This window comes from Saccopteryx bilineata, chromosome 9, assembly GCF_036850765.1.
Source record: "Saccopteryx bilineata isolate mSacBil1 chromosome 9, mSacBil1_pri_phased_curated, whole genome shotgun sequence".
In the NCBI taxonomy this organism is placed as follows: Eukaryota; Metazoa; Chordata; class Mammalia; order Chiroptera; family Emballonuridae; genus Saccopteryx; species Saccopteryx bilineata.
In genome coordinates this window covers 18,656,596-18,677,410 of record NC_089498.1, presented here as the reverse complement: position 1 = coordinate 18,677,410, position 20,815 = coordinate 18,656,596, and the positions used below count along the sequence as shown (strand labels likewise).

Below are 20,815 nucleotides of genomic sequence, written 5' to 3'. Positions count from 1 at the left end.
GAGAGATAGTCAGACAGACTCCCGCATGCGCCCGACCGGGATCCACCTGGCACGCCCACCATGGGGTGACGCTCTGCCCACCAGGGGGCGATGCTCTGCCCATCCTGGGTGTCGCCATGTTGTGACCAGAGCCACTCTAGCGCCTGAGGCAGAGGCCACAGAGCCATCCCCAGCGCCCGGGCTATCTTTGCTCCAATGGAGCCTTGGCTGCGGGAGGGGAAGAGAGAGACAGAGAGGAAGGCGCGGCGGAGGGGTGGAGAAGCATATGGGCGCTTCTCCTGTGTGCCCTGGCCGGGAATCGAACCCGGGTCATCCACACGCTAGGCCGACGCTCTACCGCTGAGCCAACCGGCCAGGGCAAAACTTCCTAACTAAAAGCAGTTCATGGTGTGTAGTCATGTCCTAGGGAGGTATTTTCTCTAACAAAGGTCAATGCTTGCTTTACCAGAGCCTGTCTGTGTCTTCAGCATCTACAATAACATACCTGATAACATACCTTTGAAATGTAAGGGTCATCTTTTCCAGTCCCCCTCAGGGCAGCCACCCCACCAGAGCAGAAACTACAATTCCCCTCATTGTTATTATTACCATGTTACTTGTTAGCTGCTAACTATCGCATGCCTGCCTATGTAAAAGAAGTTTGAATATATATATTTTTACTTTTTATCCAATCCCAAAGATCCCCCTCCCTAATCTATCACCAGTGGGTTTCATGTTACCCCCTTACATCTTCCTCTTGGATTCTGATGTATAAAATAAGTGGTAAAGCCTGACCTGTGGTGGCGCAGTGGATAAGCCGTCTACCTGGAATGCTGAGGTCGCTGGTTTGAAACCCTGGGCTTGCCTGGTCAAGGCACATCTGGGAGTTGATGCTTCCTGCTCCTCCCCTGCGCTTCTCTCTCTCTGTCTCTCCCTCCTCCCACCTCACCTCTCTAAAAATGAATAAAAAGTAAAAATGAAAAAAAAGTGGTAAACCCACCATTTTCAGGAGCATTTTCTCAATTTGTTGAGACTGCTTCCTGGCAACTGCTAACAGTTTGGCTGAAATAAAGTCATAAAAAATTCTTACAGGAAATTGAAAGTAGAGATAATATGGTTTGCAGCTTAAGCGCTGCCACGGCCTGAGGAGTGTCAACTATTCAACATGGAAGAGGAGGTGGATAAGCTGGAATTGATGTCCCAGAAAGCTGACTTTGACCTGGATTACATTCAATACAGGCTGGAATATGAAATTAAGACTAATCATCCTTATTCCCCAGGCAAGAAAAAAATCCAGTTACACTCTTACAGAAATTGTCAGCAATAAAGTCTCGATATCGAACTTTGTGTGTACGCTTTAAGCCAATTGCTGATGAGCAGAACATGACTAAGAGCCGCATTTGTGCCATTTTCAATAAGACTATGACCGTGATACAAGAACTACAAAAGCAAACAGACTTGGAGCTGTCACCACTGACTGAATTAGAGAAAACTGCCTTACAGCAATTAAAATCTCACATGTCAGACTTATGAAGAAATGGACTTGCAAAAAAAAAAAAAAAAAAAACAACTCTAATGGTGAAGAGATCAATTTCAGAGAAATTTAGGAAAATGTCTTGTTAGCAGTTGGTAACTAGAGGGTAGGGTATGGTGAAGGAAGTTTGGCCTGTGTGACTAGAGAGTGATGCCTTTCACAGAAGAGGGGAATATAAGAACAGATTGTCTCTTTCTCTCTCTCTCTCTCTCTCTCCTTTCTAAAATGAATAAATAAAATAAAAATAAAATAAAATTAAAAAAAAAAAAAAAGAACAGATTGAATACATTTCAGTCAAAAGAATGGAATGTGAATAAAGAGATTTAAACAAAAAAAAATTCTTACAGGTTTGGCAGTTTCTTATGTGGACATAACCCAAACCCCCACAAATAGCGCCCCCCCTACCAGCCCCCAGACTTACATATACAAGTAGCAGCAAGGAGACGGCAGGCCAGGTACGGAGGATCACAGGTAGGGAAGGAGGGCTGGACGATGTAGTTTGCGAAGGTGAGGGCGATGATGGCCTGACTGGTAGGCTCAATGACTAGCAGGGAGGCCCATAGGCGGATGAAGGCAATGAAGCCCCCAAAGGCCTCTAGAATATAAGCGTAGCTGGCCCCAGACTTGGAGATGGTGGTCCCCAGCTCTGCATAGCAAAGGGCACCCACAACAGAGAAAAGCCCGCCGATGGCCCATACGACCAGTGACAACCCATAGGAAGCTGTGTATATCAGAACACCCTTGGGTGAAACAAAGATTCCTGAGCCGATCATGTTGCCCACCACTAGGCTGACCCCATTCAGCAGAGAGATCTCCTTCTTCAGCTGCATTGTTTCTGTGGTCCCTTGAGGTGGCATGCTGTCATCTTCCTCGCTGGGCTGGTTGGCCTCAGGAATGAAACGATATGTGGACGTGGGGCTCTCCAGCTCATTGGCTTCCATGGCAGATGGTTCCTTCACACTTGTGTTTACTACGGCCTGGCAAAGAATATAAGTATGTCAGTCTAAGGCAGGAGGAGCTAGTGAAGCTCTAGTTTAGACCAGCAAGGCAGGCAGATTTCCCTGCCCAACACTTATGTAGGAACAGCACGCTTCATACACAGACCTAAATACAATGAGCCTGTCTTAATTTCCACCACAGGACTCAGGGAAATGGAGGCAGGTAAACCTCAACTGCTTCCAAGAAAAACTCTATAAAAGCTCAGGTATGATATGAAAGCGACTTCCAACAACAAGTACCTGGCTTGATGTCCAGGATAGGCTGGCATTAGGTTTATCCGTAACACAGATTCTCCTTGAGATGTAGTTTTTGCTCTGTTCTTACCAATTTAAAACCTGCAGCCTAACTGGTAGTAGTGCAGTGGATAGAGTGTCGACCTGGGACACTGAGGTCCCAGGTTCAAAACCCCAAGGTTGCCAGCTTGAGCATGGGTTCATATGGTATGAGTGCAGGCTCACCAGCCTGAGCACAGGGTCACTGGCTTGAACAAGAGGTCACTGGCTCGGCTGGAGTCCTTGGTCAAGGCACGTATAAAAAACTGAACTAGCCTGACCTGTGGTGGCGCAGTGGATAAAGCATTGACCTGGAAATGCTGAGGTCGCCAGTTCGAAACCCTGGGCTTGCCTGGTCAAGGCACATATGGGAGTTGATGCTTCCAGCTCCTCCCCCCCTTCTGTCTCTCCTCTGGGTCTCCCTCTCCTCTCTAAAATGAAAAAAAAAAAAAAAACTGAACTAAAAAAATGCTGCAACTACGAGTTGATGTTTCTCATTTCTCTCCTTTCCTGTCTCTTTCCCTCTCTCTCCCAAAGAAAGAAAAAATCCTGCAAACCTGCCCTGCAGAGAGCTCAGAGTCCCAGCACCAGGTTGACAGCCCTAGCCAGTCTAAAAGGCTTCTCATTGTCCATACTCAGGTGATCCTGCCCACTCACCTGCACCCAAATATAAACAGGAACTTCAGCAGTGTCCAGTGTCCAGCCACATGTCAAAAGGTCTGTAGTTACTGTCAGGCTGGCAAAAAAATGAGCAGGTGGTGCGAAGGGCTAGGAAGATGCCAGACAAGGGCATATCTTTTTTTTTTTTTTTGGTATTTTTCTGAAGTTGGAAACAGGGAGGCAGTCAAACTCCCACATGCGCCCAACCAGGATCCACCTGGCATGCCCACCAGGGGGCGATGCTCTGCCCATCTGGGGCGTTGCTCTGTTGCAACCAGAGCCATTCTAGCACCTGAGGCAGAGGCCACGGAGCCATCCTCAGCACCCGGGCCAACTCTACTCCAATGGAGCCTTGGCTGTGGGAGGGGAAGAGAGAGACAGAGAGGAAGGGGAGGGGGAGGGGTGTAGAAGCAGATGGATGCTTCTCCTGTGTGCCCTGGCTGGGAATCGAACCCGGGACTCCCGCACAGGCTGACGCTCTACCACTGAGCCAACTGGCCAGGGCCAAGGGCATATCCTTATTGCAGAGACTGGACCAAGGAGAAGATCTTCATGAAAATACACACCTAGCCTGACTAGGCGGTGGCGCAGTGGATAGAGCGTCAAACTGGGAGGCAGAAAGACCCAGGTTCAAGACCTCGAGGTCGCCAGCTTGAGCGCAGACTCATCTGGCTTGAGCAAAAAGCTCACCAGCTTGGACGCAAGGTCGCTGGCTCGAGCAAGGGGTTATCGGTCAGCTGAAGGCCCACGGTCAAGGCACATATGAGAAAGCAATCAATGAACAACTAAGGAGTCACAACAAAAAACTGATGACTGATGCTTCTCATCTCTCCGTTCCTGTCTGTCTGTCCCTATCTATCCCTCTCTCTGACTCTCTCTCTGTTCCTGTAAAAAAAAAAAAAAATACACACCTATATGTAGCTTTTTCTAAAATACGCACCTTACTTCCTCCATAGCTACATGCCAATTTAACACCTTTTATTTTCCAAAGTGCCCAGACAGGGATAACCTAATTAAGACATGATGGAGAGGGCCTGGTCAGTTGGCTCAGTGGATATAGCATCGGCCCAGCATACGGACGTCCTGGGTTCGTTTCCGGTCAGGGCATATATGAGAAGCAACAATCTACTTCTCTTCTCCTTCCTCTCCCCTTCTCTCCCCAATCAACCAAACCAGTAGCTTGATTGGTTTAAGAGTCAGCCCTAGGCACTGAGGATAGCTCAGCTAGTCCAAGCATCGGCTCCAGATGGTGGTTGCTGGTGGATCCCAGTCTGGGAGCATGCAGGAGTCTGTTTCTATCTCCCCTCCTTTCACTTAAAAAACAAACAAACAAAATAAACACCTGATGGAGAAAGAACATCAGAGGGCATTCTAACCTGGGGCTCATCTGGTATTGACTTATTTGCTTTCTTCTTCAGCACGCCCCTCACTACCATCTGGGATTGCAAAGAGGTTATATCTCAGAATTATAGCCAGGAATCTTGACACCAAATCAAAGTTATAAGGTTCCTCCTATCCACAGATCTGATTTTGGAAGGTATCTTAGAGGGAGATGGTGCACACACATGTGCGTAATCTCTCTCTCTCTCTCTCTCTCATACACACACACACACACACACACACTACTACTACTACTACTACCTTTGGATTAGAGTTGGGCCAGTCTAGAAAGCTCAAGGAAGTTGGATTCCATACCAACCTAAATATGAAGGACCCAGAATCTGTCAGAGGAAGACAAGCACCTTCCTGACCCTCCTCTCAGCATTCTCCCTCTCTCAATTCCTGTGCCCCAGAGAAAGGAATTCAGATTCCCCACTCCTAACTCATCTTCTGGAGAAAGGAATCTGATAGGCCATTTGATTACCGCCCAGGAGTCAGTGCTTTAAGGGCACAGAGATAAGAATGGGAGCAGTTCATCATCTTCCCAGAAGCCTCTCATCTGCTCAACAAAAACAGATGTGCCAGACCCTTGCCTACTGAGCTCAGCCCAAGGGAACCAAGGCCCCTGAACAGTGAGCAGTTCTGCCTAACCAGGCAGTGGCGAAGCGGATGGAGCGTCAACCTGGGATGCGGGGGACCCAGGTTTGAAACCTCAAGGTCGCTGGCTTGAAAGTGGGATGATCTGGTTTGAGCAGGACTCACTAGCTTGAGATCAAGGTCGCTGGCTTGAGCAAGGGGTTACTCAGTCTGCTGTAGCCCCCCCCCCCCCAGTCAAGGCACACATGAGAAAGCAATCGGTGAACAACTAAGGTGCCACAACAAAGAATTGATTCTTCTCATCTCTCTCCCTTCCTGTCTGTCTGTCCCTATCTGTCCCTCTCTCTGTCACAAAAGGGAAAAAAAAAACAACAGTGAGCAGTTCTCAGGAAAAAGTCCAATCTCCACAGCCTCACCTAAAATTTCTCCCTACGTGTCCCAATCCCCTTCCAGAGTCCAGACCTGAGCCCAATTGAGAAAACGCCGCTGGGACACGAGTCAGCCTTCCCTCACTCCCAGAGGCATTGAGCCAGCACACCTCTGCATGGCTGAGGCCTGGCTGTAAGGCAACACCACTTTCCTTTCACTCCTGGCACCAAGCCTGTGTGTTTCCCTATGCAGGCACACAGGGACATATTTGTTTTCACGTGTCTGTCAGGTGAGCCCAGGCAGCCATGAAAACAAAACAAGGAAACAGCTGAGGAGCTTATGTTCTCACATGAGTCAGGTAGAGAGAGACCTGGGCTGCTCTGCTCTTTTTCACCCAATGAAACACAGACACAAGCAGAAAACTGGCCCCAGTGACCACTCCAGCCTCCTCCTATTCCATGCTCTCTCTGGGTACACCACTCTCTCCCAGCACCTACCTCCATAGGTTCACCAACCCAGAAGCTCTCAAACCCTGTCCCTTTGGATTTTTTATGGAGGCCTCATTACAAAGGCATAAATGATTTGATCATTGGTGATTGCTTCAACCTCCAGCTTCTCCCCCCTTCCAGACTCAGGCTGGGACTCTTCAGACCAGGCTGGGACTGGTCTGAAAGTTCCAACTCTAATCACAGGGTTGGTGCCTTGCCAACCAGCCCCCAATCTTAGAAGATTTAGATGCTTTCCAAAAATGACCTAACATAAAGCCGGGTGTGTTGAAAGGGGCTTATAATACAAATAACAGAAGACATCCATTTCACCTTTATGGCTCTGGAGCTATTTCAGAAACAAAATTAAATATTATATATATAGCCTGACCTGTGGTGGCACAGTGGACAAAGCGTCGACCTGGAACGCTGAGGTTGCCGGTTCGAAACCCTGGGCTTGCCCAGTCAAGGCACATAAGGAGTTGATGCTTCCTGCTCCTCCCCCCTTCTCTCTCTCTCTATCTCTCTCTCTTCTCTCTCTCTCTCCTTTCTAAAATGAATAAATAAAATAAAAATAAAATTTAAAATTCTGCCCTGGCTGGTTGGATCAGCAGTAGAGCATTAGCCCAGTGTGTGGAAGTTCCTGGTTAAATTCCCAGTCAGGCAACACAGAAGAGACCATCTGCTTCTCCACCCCTCCCCCTTCTTTCTCTCCCCCTCTTCAGCCATAGCTCAACTGGTTTGAGTAAGTTGGCCCTAGGCTTGAGTAAATTGGCCCTCGGTGTTGAGGATGGCTCCATGGTCTGCCTCAGGGGCTAAAATAGCTCGGATGCCAAGCAACGGAGCAGTGGCCCTAGATAGGGAGAAGCATCACCCTGTAGGGGGGGCTTGCTGGGTGGATCCTGGGTGAGGCACATGTGGGAATCTGTTTGTCTGCCTCCCTGCCTCTCATTTAAAAAAAAAAATTTCCCCTATGCTGTAGCCAGGTAACCTAGTTGGTTACAGCATCATCCCTGTTTGGCAGATAAAATATATTATGCTCACTTTGTTAAAGATGGTGCTGCCCACAGGGAAGCCTCGCCCAGGTGATATTAATGTGTGTTGGGGGCAGGCAGGATCCTTGTAGCCTGGGGCTTGGTTTTAGGATTAAGCCTTTCCCACCCCTTTTTTTTTTTTTTTTTTTTGTATTTTTCTGAAGTTGGAAAATCCCGCATGCGCCCGACCAGGATCCACCCGGCACGCCCACCAGGGGGCGTCACTCTGTTGTGACCAGAGCCATTCTAGCGCCTGAGGTAGAGGCCGCAGAGCCATCCTTAGTGCCCGGGCCAACCTTGCTCCAATGGAGCCTCGGCTGAGGGAGGGGAAGAGAGAGACAGGAAGGGGAGGGGGTGGAGAAGAAGATGGGCGCTTCTCCTGTGTGCCCTGGCCAAATTCGAACCCGGGACTCCTGCACGCCAGGCCAATGCTCTACCACTGAGCCAACCAGCCAGGGCCTCCCACCCTTTTTGATGTGGGGTGGTGCAATCCCACCATGCCTCAGAGAAGTGACTTTGTATTAGAGACTTCCCCGATTTTGTATATTGGATTAAAGGTTATGAAGCTACACTATAAAGTGGGGGCAGAACGGGAGCTTGCGCTCTTGGTTCCTGAGATTAGCATTAGAGAGCAGAGAGCAGAGAAAGGCCACGTGGAGGAGGCCAGGAGAAGCAGCCAAGATGGCAGAGTGTTGAGTGAGAAGCCAGTTTGTGCAGTTTGTGTAGGGAGAAGGAAGGAGATGGGGAACAGAGGTGAATAAAGTCTGGTGAGCTAGAAACCTTTGATTCTAGGAATCTCGGATAAGTCAGTAGCTTTGTGAGCACTGAATGAGTGGGTTTTGGAGCCCAGTGTGTGTTTTTACTTGCCCGCCAGGTGCAAGCTAGGATTAAAGATGATGGCCCATCAGTTTTTGGCTCCATTATTTCTTTACTGACTGTCTGAATCCAATGCAAACCTGCTTGGGCCAGGCTGCTGTGATGGTGGCCCTGGCCTTGTATACTGGCTTTACATTTGGCATAGTCTGTGGCAGGATTTGATACAGATCGGCAAGGAGCCACCTTTGAGTGGTGGAGTAGAGGACTGGCTGCTGTTATGGTTCCCCATGGCTGTCCTTTTGGGGACCATAGGCTGGCTGACTTTTATAGTCATGCGTGAGGAAACTGAGAGCTCTGTGTAAGAGGCCGCCCGGGACCTGCAAACCGAGCAGTGGAAGGAGCTGGAGCAAACGCGGGAGAAACAGATGCCGACCCTGGAGCTGGAGAAAGTGCTGGAGGAGGAGGCCGACCAGGTTTGCGAGATTCGCCTGGAATTGGGGCAGCTGCTGAAGGAGGATTCACAAGTTCGTGAGTTGCAGATTGCCCTGGATGTTGTAGAGAGCCAGCCGCAGCAGGAGGCCGGGCTGAGGCCAGGTCCAGAGCTGCAAGGTCTGCGGAGCAGAAGGCTGCGGCAGCCCAGGGCTCGAGACCGGCAACGGGAGCTGGTGTTTTCAGTTCCTCTTTGGAGGATGAGGAGAATCGGGCTGGAGTTGCAATCCGCAGTCTCCAGAAGATGAGAGCCCAGCTGGTAGCAGCACCTACTACGGCCCTGGTAGGTCTGCGATTTTGGGATATAGGACTGGACGCTATCATGCTCTCTGGAGCAGAGATGGAAATGCTGACTGCCATTGCCATGTGCTCCTCTTTGGGACAGTGTAAGACCTGCCAGGACGGCAGGGATGAGGGGGGTGGCTGAGGTCTCATGTGCATGGACTGATTTCCTGGACTACGACTGGAGTGGGCACTGGCTCCTTTGTTGAATGGACTTACGGATTTTAGACAATGTGAAATTCCCTGATGGGGGTGAGGGGTGGCTTTCCTAGAAGCACTCCCCTGCCCCAGGAAGCTTTTCCCATGGCTAGAAAGAAGGTTGAGGACATTTTGCGCTTTGGGCAAAGTGCTCAGAGAATGGTGAAGTGTACCTTTGTGATTGTTGAAACTGTATGATTTGTACTGTTGTAATTTGTGTAATGTGCCTAATTTTCTTACACAGGGATGCCGGTGATATAGATTGTGGGTAGTAAAGTGAGCATAGGGGTGGATTGTTTGGCAGATAAAATATATTATGCTAACTTTGTTAAAGATGGCGCTGCCCACAGGGAAGCCGTTGCCCAGGTGATATTATTGTGTGTTGGGGGCAGGCTGTGGGCAGGCAGGATCCTTGTAGCCTGGGGCTTGGTTTTAGGATTAAGCCTTTCCCACCCTTTTTGATGTGGGGTGGTGCAATCCCACCATGCCTCAGAGAAGTGACTTTGTATTAGAGACTTCCCCGATTATGTATATTGGATTAAAGGTTATGAAGCTACACTATAAAGTGGGGGCAGAACGGGAGCTTGCGCTCTTGGTTCCTGAGATTAGCATTAGAGAGCAGAGAGCAGAGAAAGGCCACGTGGAGGAGGCCAAGAGAAGCAGCCAAGAGGGCAGAGTGTTGAGTGAGAAGCCAGTTTGTGCAGTTTGTGTAGGGAGAAGGAAGGAGATGGGGAACAGAGGTGAATAAAGTCTGGTGAGCTAGAAACCTTTGATTCTAGGAATCTCAGATAAGTCAGTAGCTTTGTGAGCACTGAATGAGTGGGTTTTGGAGCCCAGTGTGTGTTTTTACTTGCCCGCCAGGTGCAAGCTAGGATCAAAGATGATGGCCCATCAGTTTTTGGCTCCATTATTTCTTTACTGACTGTCCGAATCCAATGCGAACCTGCTTGGGCCAGGCTGCTGTGATGGTGGCCCTGGCCTTGTATATTGGCTTTACAATCCCCATACACCAAGGTTGTAGGTTCACTCCCTAGTGAGAACACATACAAGAATCAACGAATGAATGCATAAATAAGTGGAACACAAATTGGTGTTTCTCTCCAAAATAAATAAAAAAATAAAATATTAAAAAACATAACATAACATAAACACTCCTATGGCTCTTATATAAGAAATTACAGAAGCTATGTGTCAGAAACAGTGGATGAAGACCCAATATATATTTAATCATAATATCACAGAGAGGAAAAAAGAGAGGTAAGTTCATTTCATAGTAAAAGAAAATACAGTATAAATGGAATTTCCCGAACTTCAAACATCCATTTAGGACAGGGGTCGGGAACCTATGGCTCGCGAGCCAGATGTGGCTCTTTTGATGGCTACATCTGGCTCGCAGACAAATCTTTAATAAAAAAAATGTTACAAATATAAAACAGCCTGACTAGGCGGTGGTGCAGTGGATAGAGTGATCCCTTGCTCAAGCCAGCAACCTTGGGCTCAAGCCAGCTACTATGGGATCATGTCTAGGATTTCACACTCTAGCCAGTGACCCTGCTCTCAAGCTGGCAACCTCGAAGTTTCAAACCTGGGTCCTCAGTGTTTCAGGTCAACTTTCTCTATCCACTGCACCACCACCTGGTCAGGCATATGGGTATATGTTTTATATACTTTAATTGTAATGTTTTAGCCTGACCAGACAGTGGCACAGTGGATAGAGCGTCAGACTGGGATGCAGAGAGCCCAGGTTCGAGACCCCGAGGTCGCCAGCTTGAGCGCGAGCTCATCTGGTTTGAGCAAAGCTCACCAGCTTGGGCCCAAGGTCGCTGGCTTGAGCAAGGGGTTACTCAGTCTGCTGAAGGCCCGTGGTCAAGGCACATATGAGAAAGTAATCAATGAACAACTAAGGTGTCGCAATGCGCAACGAAAAACTAACGATTGGCCCTGGCCGGTTGGCTCAGTGGTAGAGCGTCGGCCTGGCGTGTGGAAGTCCTGGGTTCGATTCCCGGCGAGGGCACACAGAAGTGCCCATCTGCTTCTCCACCCCTCCCCCTCTCTTTCCTCTCTGTCTCTCTCTTCCCCTCCCGCAGTCAAGGCTCCATTGGAGCAAAAGATGGCCCGGGCGCTGGGGATGGTTTCTTGGCCTCTGCCCCAGGCGCTAGAGTGGCTCTGGTCGTGACAGAGCGACGCCCCGGATGGGCAGAGCATCGCCCCCTGGTGGGCATGCCGGGTGGATCCCAGTCAGGCGCATGCGGGAGTCTGTCTGACTGCCTCCCCGTTTCCAGCTTCAGAAAACCCCCCCCCCCAAAAAAAACCTAACGATTGATGCTTCTCATCTCTCCATTCCTGTCTGTCTATCCCTCTCTCTGACTCTCTTTCTGTCTCTGTTAAAAATATATATATATTTTTAAAATATATATATATTATATATATATATAAAATTCTCATATATTACAATCCATTCATTTCCTACTGCTCATGTTCATGGTTGCAGGTAGCTGGAGCCAATCACAGCTGTCCTCCAGGACAACACCAAATTTTTATTGGATATTGCCTAACGTACATGGGTCGTTGTATGGCTCTCATGGAATTACATTTTAAAATATGTGGCGTTCATGGCTCTCTCAGCCAAAAAGGTTCCCGACCCCTGATTTAGGATATATAAGGCTGATAAACGTATCACTCCCCCTCCTATAACAAGAAAAAGGCAAATAATAAACAAAACCATAACTTTCTTTGAAGCCATCAGGGAACTGAGGTTACAACACAACCAACTGGTCTTAAATTAAAAAAAAAAAAATCAGCACCTTCAATGAGAGATGCAAGTTCTGGCTCAGCTGTGGCAGAGGGAGAATGATGGGATCAACATCAAGGAAGGAAAGAAGAGTTCAGATACAATTTCCAATAATACTTAAGGTCAGGTGTGGGTTAGCAAGAGCCATAGACACTCGGTTCTTCTTCACAAACCTCAGTGGATGATAAGAAATACTGGGCAGGAGACCCAAGGAAGCCTCACAGTCATGCTAGCCTGGAGAAAGCAGCCACTACTCTGGGAAGAATACAAAGATCTACGTGGTCCTGTCTCTAAGAATAAAAATCTTAACCACCTGGGCAAAGGGCAGTAAAGTCTGCTACTCCTCAAAGCAGCTGGGACAGGAAATTCTGATCTAGACCATTAGAGGTGTCCTACCTCTGGGGGAAAAACAGGATAACCCAGAAAGATACACACACACCCAGACTAGGTAAACAGGGCCCGTCTAAGACAGGCTGACCCAAAATAACTGAGAACCCTTCTGCTCTCCACCACCAAGTTAGCAAGTACCCATAAACAAGACTGCTGTGGTACCGTGTGCCTTGAGGCACAGGGGCAAACGACCTAAAGCTAAAGTTGGAGCAGAAACCCTGAGGAGAGACCCTCCCCCCAGCAAACCAACCCTAAACTGCACAGAAACACCAGAGGAATTTGAAGCCTTTGGTGCCCAAAGGCAACCATACAACAAAACTCAAACACAACTCACCTCCTAACTGACTCAAACTTCCACATTAACATCCTAGTAAAGGAAAGGTGTACCCATTTCCCAGAATTTATGCTATATACCTGTTTCTGCTATTCCATATACTATGTCTGGCAATCAATACCAAATTACAAGCAACACAAAAAAGCAAGAAAGCAACGCACTATCACCAGGCAAAGTAGTCAATAGGATAAGACTTAGAGACGACCGAGATACTGAAATTATCAATAGGGAATTCAAAATAACTATGATTATGTGAAAAATAATATAAACAAAGTCACTTTAACATGGAGTAGGGGCTCTCATTCCAAAGGCACTCTGTACATCTTAGTCCTCAAACCTTTGGAATGTTAAGAATGGGTAAAATAACCTTTGGACTGGGCCTGAAATTTAAAGACATTCTTCAGGATTAGTACTACAATGCTAGTTTATCTGCACCTATAGAAATTCCTTCTTTACTTACTAACCCCCATAAAAATTCCTTGCTTCTATTCATGTCATTATTCCCCTCCCCTTTCTCATAAATATCTCTTGCCTTCACCTCCTAATGGTCTCTACCTGAATCAATACTATTGTTTTTGGACCTCAAGTGCTTGGTACTTCTTACATTGAACTTTTATTTTTAGGTTAACAATTAATACATTCAATGTTTTCATGGAAAAGCTGGATGGCATTCAGGAACAGATGTGTGTGATTTCAGTAGAGAAATGAAAACTATAAGAGCTAAAATGGGAAATAGTGAAAAAATACAACAGAATAGAGCCTCCAAGAGTTGTAGGAAAATATTGAATGGTCTGAGGTAAATATTTTTTTAAAATACTGTTTTTTTGTTAATTTTTAATTGCTTTAGAATATAATTGACCACCTAAAGCAAAAACAGTAGCAATGAACTGTGGACTCATAACACACGTAAAAATAAAATGTATGACAATAGTACAAAGATAAGAATTGAGAGTTATGCTGCTGTTAGGTTCTTGTATGTGAAATTACGTAATATTACTTAAAGTAGACTGTGATTAATTAAAGACATATATTGTAAAACTAGGACAACCGATACAAAATAAATAAAAAATAAAAGAAGAGGTATAAATAATAAGCCAACTGTGGAGATAAAACAGATCATAAAAAAAAATCCAAAAGTAGGCAGAAGAAGAAACAAAGAACATATGAAACAAATAGAAAACAGAAGACAGCTAGCGAGAGCAGATTCTAATCCAACCATACCACAAATAACATGACAGGTAAATGATCTAAACATACCAATTAAACAATAGACACTGATAAGTTTACCTAAAAATGCAAAATCCAATATGCAGTCTAAAGGAAACCCACTACTTAAAAAAGATACAAATAAGTTACAGGTAAAAAAAATGGGGAAAAAATAAACCATGCAAACAGTAATCAAAAGAAAGGTAGAGTAGCTATAGTAACATGAGACAAAATAGACCCGAGTAAGAAATATTGCTAGGGATAAAGAGGGACAATACATAATGGTAAAGAGGTCAATTCTAAACGTATATATCCTCCAAAACACAGTTTCAAAATACATGAAGCGGCCTGACCTGTGGTGGCGCAATGGATAAAGTGTCGACCTGGAAATGCTGAGGTCGCCAGTTCAAAACCCTGGGCTTTCCTGGTCAAGGCACATATGGGAGTTGATGCTTCCAGCTCCTCCCCCCCCCCCTCTTCTCTCTCCCTCTCTGTCTCTCTCTGTCTCTCTCTCTCTCTCTCCTCTCTAAAAATTAATAAATTAAAAATTAAAAAAATACATGAAGCAAGACTGATAGGTCTGAAAGGAGAAACAGACAAATCCACAATTAAGTTGGAGATTCAACACATCTCTCTGTCATCAATAGAACAAGTACACATAAAATCAACAAGAATCTAGACCTGAAAATGGAATGCCTCAACATAGTTCTTGTCTAAGTAGTTATGTGAATTCTGAGAAAAATAAAATTGGCACCTGCAATAGGACTTACCTCCAAGCAGGAAATGGGGGCAAATCAGAGGTGGCAGACAGACTTCCAGCAGGGGGGAAGGAACAGCTTTGGCTCCTACTATCTGCTCAGTATCAGAGCTCAGTTGGGAACCCTCTCTCAGGTATGAAAACCTTTAGGACCAATTCCAACCTTCTTAGCTGGGCCTTATCACTAGATCCCCTGCCGCATACGGTCCCGCCTACAACCAGTCACAATGAATTACTTGCAGTTTCCTAAACCCCAGAGCCAATCTGACAGACCCATCTTTGTTCATACTGAGCACTGTCTCTAACACTCTTCTTCTCCCACCTTTTCCTCAATATCCTGCCTGCCATCTTTTCTATATATCTCCATGTACCCCTAAGGTTTATAGTACATGGTGGCCTTAGCAGCCACCTGTTGTTGCATTTACTTAACATTCAGTCTCTCCCAACTAGTCTATGAACTTTTTGTCTGTTTTAGCAGCACCCAATACAAGGCCTAGAACAGGATCTGTACTCAGTCCATGATCAGTGAATAAAAATATATCAAGAATATAAAAGATATAGTCAGTTCTTTTTTTTGTTGTCTATTACATTTAGTAGTTTTTTTTGGTTTTTTTTAAAGATTTTATTTATTCATTATAGAGAGGAGAGAGAGAGAGAGAGAAGGGGGGAGGAGCAGGAAGCATCAACTCCCATATGTGCCTTGACCAGGCAAGCCCAGGGTATTGAACCGGCAACCTCAGTATTTCCAGGTTGATGCTTTATCCACTGCGCCACCACAGGTCAGGCTACATTTAGTAGTTTTTGAAGACAACTTAGGTTAAGCAAGAGCAAAGTGCCATTGTTTGCCTTTAATGGGGGGAGGGGCGGGATGGGGTGTCCTCTGCACATTTTCTTCTTCAACTTCACACTTTCTTTATATAATAGTTTGCATTTTGATTATTTGCTGCCCTGGATACTTTCAGGAGAAATGAAAAGTATTCAGGGTGAGCCATTAGTTATAAGACCTGAAGTTTTTAGCTATGAAAATAGGAAAAATATATAACATTTTAACTTGACTCTGGAAGATGACGGTTGCATGTTTCTAATTTGTATGCATTTCCATCTTTGTGATAAGATGCTTTAATAAATCTCTTAAAATTAAAAAAAAAAAAAAAAAAGAACATAAAAGATATAACAAACCCTACTGAAAGTCGAACGCCTTGAGCTACCTGCTCCCGAGAAAAACAGCAACAAAGGCTTAACTAAAGAAAACTCATCCAAAAAGAGAAAGAGAGAGAGAAAGGAGTGATCAGTCAGAGAATCTAAGACACTGAGTGCTTCCTATCATTTTGTCACAGTACTTGTTTTTCAGGTAACAGGTGATGAAGTAAAAAAAAAAACTTATGAAAAGCTGGTATGACTACAATAATGGTTCTTAATTCATCTGCCTTTACCTGGTCACAACAGTCTCTACATATACTCTCAAAAAAGCAGTGGAAGCCCTGGCCGGTTGGTTCAGTGGTAGAGCGTCGGCCTAGCGTGCGGAGGACCCGGGTTCGATTCCCGGCCAGGGCACACAGGAGAAGCGCCCATTTGCTTCTCCACCCCTCCGCCGCACTTTCCTCTCTGTCTCTCTCTTCCCCTCCCGCAGCTGAGGCTCCATTGGAGCAAAGATGGCCCGGGCGCTGGGGATGGCTCCTTGGCCTCTGCTCCAGGTGCTAGAGTGGCTCTGGTCGCAACATGGCAACGCCCAGGATGGGCAGAGCATCGCCCCCTGGTGGGCAGAGCGTCGCCCCATGGTGGGCGTGCCGGGTGGATCCCGGTCGGGCGCATGCAGGAGTCTGTCTGACTGTCTCTCCCTGTTTCCAGCTTCAGAAAAATGAAAAAAAAAAAAAAAAAAAAGCAGTGGATTGCCTGACCTGTGGTGGCTCACTGGATAAAGTGTTGACCTGGAAACACTGAGGTCGCCGGTTCAAAACCCTGGGCTTGCCTGGTCAAGGCATATATGGGAATTGATGCTTCTTGCTCCTCCTTTCTGTCTGTCTGTCTCTCTCTCTCTCTCTCTCCTCTCTAAAATGAATAAATAAAAAATATTTTTAAAAAAAAGCAGTGGGCCCTGGCCGGTTGGCTCAGCGGTAGAGCGTCGGCCTGGCGTGCGGGGGACCCGAGTTCGATTCCCGGCCAGGGCACATAGGAGAAGCGCCCATTTGCTTCTCCACCCCCCACCCCCTCCTTCCTCTCTGTCTCTCTCTTCCCCTCCCGCAGCCAAGGCTCCATTGGAGCAAGGATGGCCCAGGCGCTGGGGATGGCTCCTTGGCCTCTGCCCCAGGCGCTAGAGTAGCTCTGGTCGCGGCAAAGCAACGCCCCGGAGGGGCAGAACATTGCCCCCTGGTGGGCAGAGCGTCGCCCCTGGCGGGTGTGCCAGGTGGATCCCCATTGGGCGCATGCAGGAGTCTGTCTGACTGTCTCTCCCCGTTTCCAGCTTCAGAAAAATACAAAAAAAAAAAAAAAAAGGGAGTGGATTACTGTGTGAGACGCATTGTTAATCCTGTCTCCACAGAGTAGACTTGCAGACCTTTTGCAAAAATGGGATGAAAATCTCTTATACAAAGATAGCCTGATATTTGTAGAGAGGAAGAATGTAACAAAATTCTACCACATCACTCTGGCCAGTTTGCTCAGTGGTAAAACATCTGCCCAGAGTGTGGATGTCCTGGGTTCAATTCCCTATTAGGGCACACAGGAGAAGCATCCATCTGCTTCTCTCCCTTTCCCCCTCTCGCTTCTCTCTCTCTCTTCCCTCCTGCAGCCATGGCTGGACTGGAGGGGGTTGGCCCCAGGCGCTGAAGATGGCTCCCCGGCCTCCACCTCAGGCACTAAGAAGATGTCGGTTGCTGAGCAACCAAGCAATGCCTCAGATGAGCAGAGCATCACTCTCTAGTGGGCTTGCGGGGTGGGATCCCATTCTGTGGCGCATGCAGGAGTCTGTCTCTGCCTACCCTCCTTTTACTGAATTAAAAAAAAAATTCCACCACATCATCTCTGAATTGGCCATCCTTGTGCCTTCAATTTTAATTCAGTTGATAAAAGAATATGAACATCATACACAGTTATCCATCTCTCAGTCTCTTTATTTTAATGATTTTTTTAGAGAGAGAGAGAAAAAAATCAATGTGTTGTTCCACTTACTTATGAATTCATTGGTTGATTCTTTTTTTTTTTTTTTTTTTGTATTTTTCTGAAGCTGGAAACGGGGAGAGACAGTCAGACAGACTCCCACATGCGCCCAACCGGGATTCACCCGGCATGCCCACCAGGGGCGACGCTCCGCCCACCAGGGGACGATGCTCTGCCCCTTGGGGGGTCACTCTGCCGAGACCAGAGCCACTCTAGCGCCTGGGGCAGAGGCCAAGGAGCCATCCCCAGCGCCCAAGCCATCTTTGCTCCAATGGAGCCTTGGCTGCGGGAGGGGAAGAGAGAGACAGAGAGGAAGGAGGGGGAGGGGAAGCAAATGGGTGCTTCTCCTATGTGCCCTGGCCGGGAATCAAACCCTGGTCCCCCGCACGCCAGGCCGACACTCTACCGCTGAGCCAACCGGCCAGGGCATTGGTTGATTCTTATATATGCTCTGGCCAGGGATCGAACCCACAACCTTGACATAAAGGGACGATCTTCCAGTAAACTAAGCCACCCGGCCAGGGCCAATATGCAGTCTTTAAAATTACTGCTGAAAACAATTTCCAGCCTGACCAGGCGGTGGCGCAGTGGATAGAGCGTCGGACTGGGATGCGGAAGTACCCAGGTTCGAGACCCCAGAGGTCGCGCGCGGGCTCATCTGGCTTGAGCAAAGAGCTCGCCAGCTTGGACCCAAGGTCGCTGGCTCCAGCAGGGGGTTACTCGGTCTGCTGAAGGCCCGCGGTCAGGGCACGTGTGAGAAAGCAATCAATGAACAACTAAGAAGTCGCAACGCGCAACGAGAAACTGATGATTGATGCTTCTCATCTCTCTCTGTTCCTGTCTGTCTGTCCCTGTCTATCTCTGCCTCTGTAAAAAAAAAAAAAAAAAAAGAAAACAATTTCCATTAAATCATTCAATGCACCCTTTAAGTTCCTGTCTTGAAAAACCAGTATTAAACCCCACTTGTAAGCCCACAATGTAGCTTTCTTTTTTTTTTCTTCTGTATTTTTCTGAAGTTGGAAACGAGGAGGCAGTCAGGCAGACTCCTGCATGCGCCCAACCAGGATCCACCCAGCATGCCACCAGGGGGCGATGCTCTGCCCATCTGGGGTGTCGCTCTGCTGCTACCAGAGCCATTCTAGTGCCTGAGGCAGAGGCCACAGAGCCATCCTCAGCGCCTGGGCCAACTTTGCTCCAATGGAGCCCTGGCTGCGGGATGGGAAGAGAGAGATAGAGAGGAAGGAGAGGGGGAGGGGTGGAGAAGCAGATGGGCGCTTCTCCTGTGTGCCCTGGCCGGGAATCGAACCCGGGACTCCTGCACGCCAGGCCGACGCTCTACTTTTGAGCCAACCGGCCAGAGCTACAATGTAGCTTTCTAACAGATTTTCATACTATTTTCCAAGCTCCTGCAGCAGATAATAAGGGAATTCACCTGACCACTAAAATTTCCTTATGAAAATCAACCATAAAACTACTATATGCAAATTTTTTGGGGGGAGGAGGCTCTTTCAAAGTTCAATTACCGCCTGATCAGGGGTGGTGCAGGGGATAGAGTGTCGGACTGGAATGCGGAGGACCCAGGTTCGAGACCCCAAGGTCGCCGACTTGAGCAAGGGGTTACTCGGCCTGCTGTAGCCCCAGGGTCAAGGCACATATGAGAAAGCAATCAGGCCCTGGCCAGTTGGCTCAGCGGTAGAGCGTCGGCCTGGCGTGCGGGGGACTCGGGTTTGATTCCCGGCCAGGGCACATAGGAGAAGCACCCATTTGCTTCTCCACCCTCCCCCTCCTTCCTCTCTGTCTCTCTCTTCCCCTCCCACAGCCAAGGCTCCATTGGAGCAAAGATGGCCTCTGCCCCAGGCGCTAGAGTGGCTCTGGTCGCGGCAGAGTGACGCCCCGGAGGGGCAGAGCATCAACCCTGGTGGGCGTGCTGGGTGGATCCCGGTCGGGCGCATGCGGGAGTCTGTCTGACTGTCTCTCCCCGTTTCCAGCTTCAGAAAAATACAAAAAAAAAAAAAGAAGAAAGCAATCAATGAACAACTAAGGTGTGGCAACGAGATACTAATGATTGATGTTTCTCATCTCTCTTTGTTCCTGTCTGTCTCTATCTATCCCTCTCTCTGTCTCTGTAAAAAAATAAATTTAAATAAATAAATAAATATAAACCCTCAAAGTTCAATTACCAAGAATATTTTACGAGCTGGTGTTATAACTGATGACTAGGGGGGGAAAATGCTGTTGAGAAATATACCCTGCCCTGGCCGGTTGGCTCAGTGGTAGAGCGTTGGCCTGGTGTGCAGGAGTCCCGGGTTTGATTCCCGGCCAGGGCACACATGAGAAGCGCCCATCTGCTTCTCCACCCCTCCCCCTCTCCTTCCTCTCTGTCTCTCTCTTCCCCTCCCGCAGCCAAGGCTCCATTGGAGCAAAGTGTGCCTGGGTGCTGGGGATGGCTCTGTGGCCTCTGCCTCAGGCGTTAGAATGGCTCTGATTGCGGCAGAGCGACACCCCAGATGGGCAGAGCATCGCCCCCTGGTGGGCATGCCGGGTGGATCCCGGTCGGGCACATGCGGGAGTCTTGTCTGACTGCCTCCCTGTTTCCAACTTCGGAAAAATACCAAAAAAAAAAAAAAAAAAAAAAGAGAGAGAGAGAAATATACCAAAATCTTAACTGTGGTGAAAACATAGAGGACTTTTTTTTTAACTTCTTGAGCCTTATAAATTTTCCACAATGAGTATGCATTAAATATTTAATGCTTAAACTTTAAAAAATATATATTTATTGTACTTGTATCAAATAACAAAAACGATGTAACTCTGTATGTTGGCCTTTTTACATGGGATACCAGGAAACTCAAGATCAAATTCAGCTCCCAATTTCAGTGCATAAATACCCTTACTTTTCATCATTATTTGCTATCGAGTCTTTTCCATGACTTTGGTTTTCTATTTATTTTTAACAACCTCACTGCAAGACCTTTAATTATAAACCAGCACAATTACTCTTTAGAAAGAGATATAGTATAATATATACTTTATTTGTATAATAAACAGTCTGTTTACTAGTATTGTGTTCATATCGTACACAAATAA

The 20,815-nt window shown here is 47.2% G+C and overlaps 1 protein-coding gene and 1 pseudogene across 3 annotated transcripts in view; one reads left to right on the top strand and one right to left on the bottom strand.

Moving 5' to 3' along the window:
• The window catches only part of SLC7A6 (solute carrier family 7 member 6), a 53,476-nt gene that overhangs the window by 30,461 nt on the left and 2,200 nt on the right, over positions 1–20,815 (bottom strand). For 2 of the 3 annotated variants that reach the window (XM_066243498.1, XM_066243499.1), the window contains exon 2: positions 1,935–2,490. In XM_066243498.1, the coding sequence (XP_066099595.1) occupies positions 1,935–2,454 (520 nt within the window). In that variant the 5' untranslated portion in view covers positions 2,455–2,490. Of the gene's footprint in view, positions 1–1,934; positions 2,491–5,837; positions 5,915–20,815 lie in introns of those variants that run through there. The other variant, XM_066243500.1, reaches the window with a different exon arrangement.
• LOC136313276 (spindle and kinetochore-associated protein 2 pseudogene) lies at positions 1,132–1,672 on the top strand (annotated as a pseudogene).